At 42.4% G+C, this 2,185-nt stretch overlaps 1 protein-coding gene across 4 annotated transcripts in view; it reads right to left on the bottom strand.

The window, feature by feature from the left end:
- Nucleotides 1-200: 200 nt before the first annotated feature.
- Nucleotides 201-2,185, bottom strand: part of LOC115551350 (Wilms tumor protein homolog) — an 18,567-nt gene continuing 16,582 nt past the window's right edge. For 2 of the 4 annotated variants that reach the window (XM_030367049.1, XM_030367051.1), the window contains 2 exons: nucleotides 2,023-2,106; nucleotides 201-1,528 (listed from right to left, as the gene is read on the bottom strand). In XM_030367049.1, the coding sequence (XP_030222909.1) occupies nucleotides 1,407-1,528; nucleotides 2,023-2,106 (206 nt within the window). In that variant the 3' untranslated portion in view covers nucleotides 201-1,406. Of the gene's footprint in view, nucleotides 1,529-2,013; nucleotides 2,107-2,185 lie in introns of all 4 variants that reach the window. The other 2 variants (XM_030367048.1, XM_030367050.1) reach the window with 1 other exon arrangement.

Genomic DNA, 2,185 nt, shown 5'->3' on the forward strand with positions numbered 1-2,185 from the left:
TGAAAAGACCTTGGACCTTGTACCGGGTCTACTGAGAGTCTGTTTGGTATCTGTTATCCCCCCCACCCACCCTTACCATACATATTTATTTCAGTCATTGTTTCTGCTTCAGCCCGATACTTATAACTCTCAAATACGTCTTACTCATTGAAACCATTTGCACAGAAAATCTCACTTCAGACAATAAATCAACAAAATCCTTCAGTGATTTGCATTTTTTTATGACATTTTACAAAAAGAATGACAAAATCAAGTCAACAAAAGTTCTTGAATCCACCAGTTTTAATGAGTGCACCTCTCCCTCCGCCCGGGGAAACAGCTCCCATGGTGAAAGACTTTATTATTTACAACTTGACCACAAAGTCACAGTGACCCAGGAGGCTTTTACTCTACAGCTTCAGAGGTCCGCGTCAGGCTGTCCACACGCGCACTCAGCGAGGGCAGCGCCCACACACTGTTCCCTCCGCCTCTGGGACCCAAGAACAAAACGGATTATGAAAAAAGAATGAACAATATTTTCTTTTTAAACCGAAAAAGAACGGGACAAACAGCCCTCTTAGGCTGGCCGACCGCTTGCCTCTCACACTACACCCAAACGTTACATAAGCAATACGTGACATTCATGTCTGGTCAGATTTGTCGTATTTATGGTCAGAAATATGGCGACATTATCTTAACCGGTACAGCCACAACGACAATAGTGAAAGACAACAGCCACAGATCTGTCACATACAGGAAGACAGCAATGAGATTTGCAAACTAAAATTTCAGCATTCTTTCTTTCCTCCCACCCTGCGAAAATGATTCCAGTGAAATAATTATTTATTCACAAAAACAAAATGAAGATAATAAATAAGGACAATTCTCAAAGTATTTCAATCCAGAGATGCCATCAACATATTTACACCAGCCACTATTTAAAGAAAAACTAAATCATGTTTCCTTATTCAAATCAGACTTCAATGGATGCATTTAGCATGTGCTGGGAATGACAAGATGCCGGTTAATCTGGGCCTTCAATGTAAATGAACGACCAGCTCAGACAACCGCCTTACCACCTTAATTGATTGACAAGTAGGGTTGTCAGGGAGATACTGCAGTTTTGAGTTGAGTAGAGTAGAGGGAATTACAGATGAGGCTATTTTCTGACTCATTGTTTTAGATCATTTGAAAAAATTTGAGATGATTGACATATATGTTTTTTAATTAGTTTGATTGTGTGTGTTTTTCTGGGAGGTTTTGTCAGTCCAGGAAATAAAACGAGGAGTGAAATAAAAAAAGATCACCTTTCACTTTTCCTTTCTTACATCGAGACGTTTCAAATCTTCCAACCTACTCCATTAAATCGGACTCACGCATTTGAATCTAAATGTATTCAAAGCTACATTTATTAGAACCTAACATCTTCAGATGGCCAGCTGGAGCTTGCTGAGGTTTCTCTGGTGCATGTTGTGGTGTCGCACCAGCTCATCAGACCTGGCAAACTTCTTCTGGCAGTTGGGCCAACGGCAGTTGAATGGCTTCTCACCTGAGCCATCAGGTGAGAGAGGGAGAGAGAGAGAGAGAGAGAGAGAGAGAGAGAGAGAGAGAGAGAGAGAGAGAGAGAGAGAGAGAGAGAGAGAGAGAGAGAGAGAGAGGGGGAGGGAGGGAGGGAGGGAGGGAGGGAGGGAGAGAGAGAGAGAGAGAGAGAGAGAGAGAGAGAGAGAGAGAGAGAGAGAGAGAGAGAGAGAGAGAGAGAGAGAGAGAGAGAGAGAGAGAGAGAGAGAGAGAGAGAGAGAGAGAGAGAGAGAGAGAAGAGGGATGTGGATGTGGAAAGCAAGAAGAAAGGAAACGGGTGAAGATAGGTATAAAGACAACAGAGGGACAGAACACAAAGAATGTTAGGATCTTATTTAAATGCTACGACTGAAAGGGAGAATGCCAGATCTTTATGAGATCTTCGGCAAATATCTATGTTATCAGATTTCTAAAATGTGACTGTGGAAGATGTAGAAAAATAAAAAGTTTACGCACTTGTTTTACCTGTATGAGTCCGGGTGTGTGTCTTAAGGTGATCAGACCGAGAGAACTTTCTCTCACACGTCTCGCATTGGAACGGTTTAACGCCTAAACACATGGAGGCAGTACACACACACACACACACACACACACACACACACACACACACACACACACACACACACAC

This window comes from Gadus morhua, chromosome 9 (genome assembly GCF_902167405.1).
Source record: "Gadus morhua chromosome 9, gadMor3.0, whole genome shotgun sequence".
In the NCBI taxonomy this organism is placed as follows: domain Eukaryota; kingdom Metazoa; phylum Chordata; class Actinopteri; order Gadiformes; family Gadidae; genus Gadus; species Gadus morhua.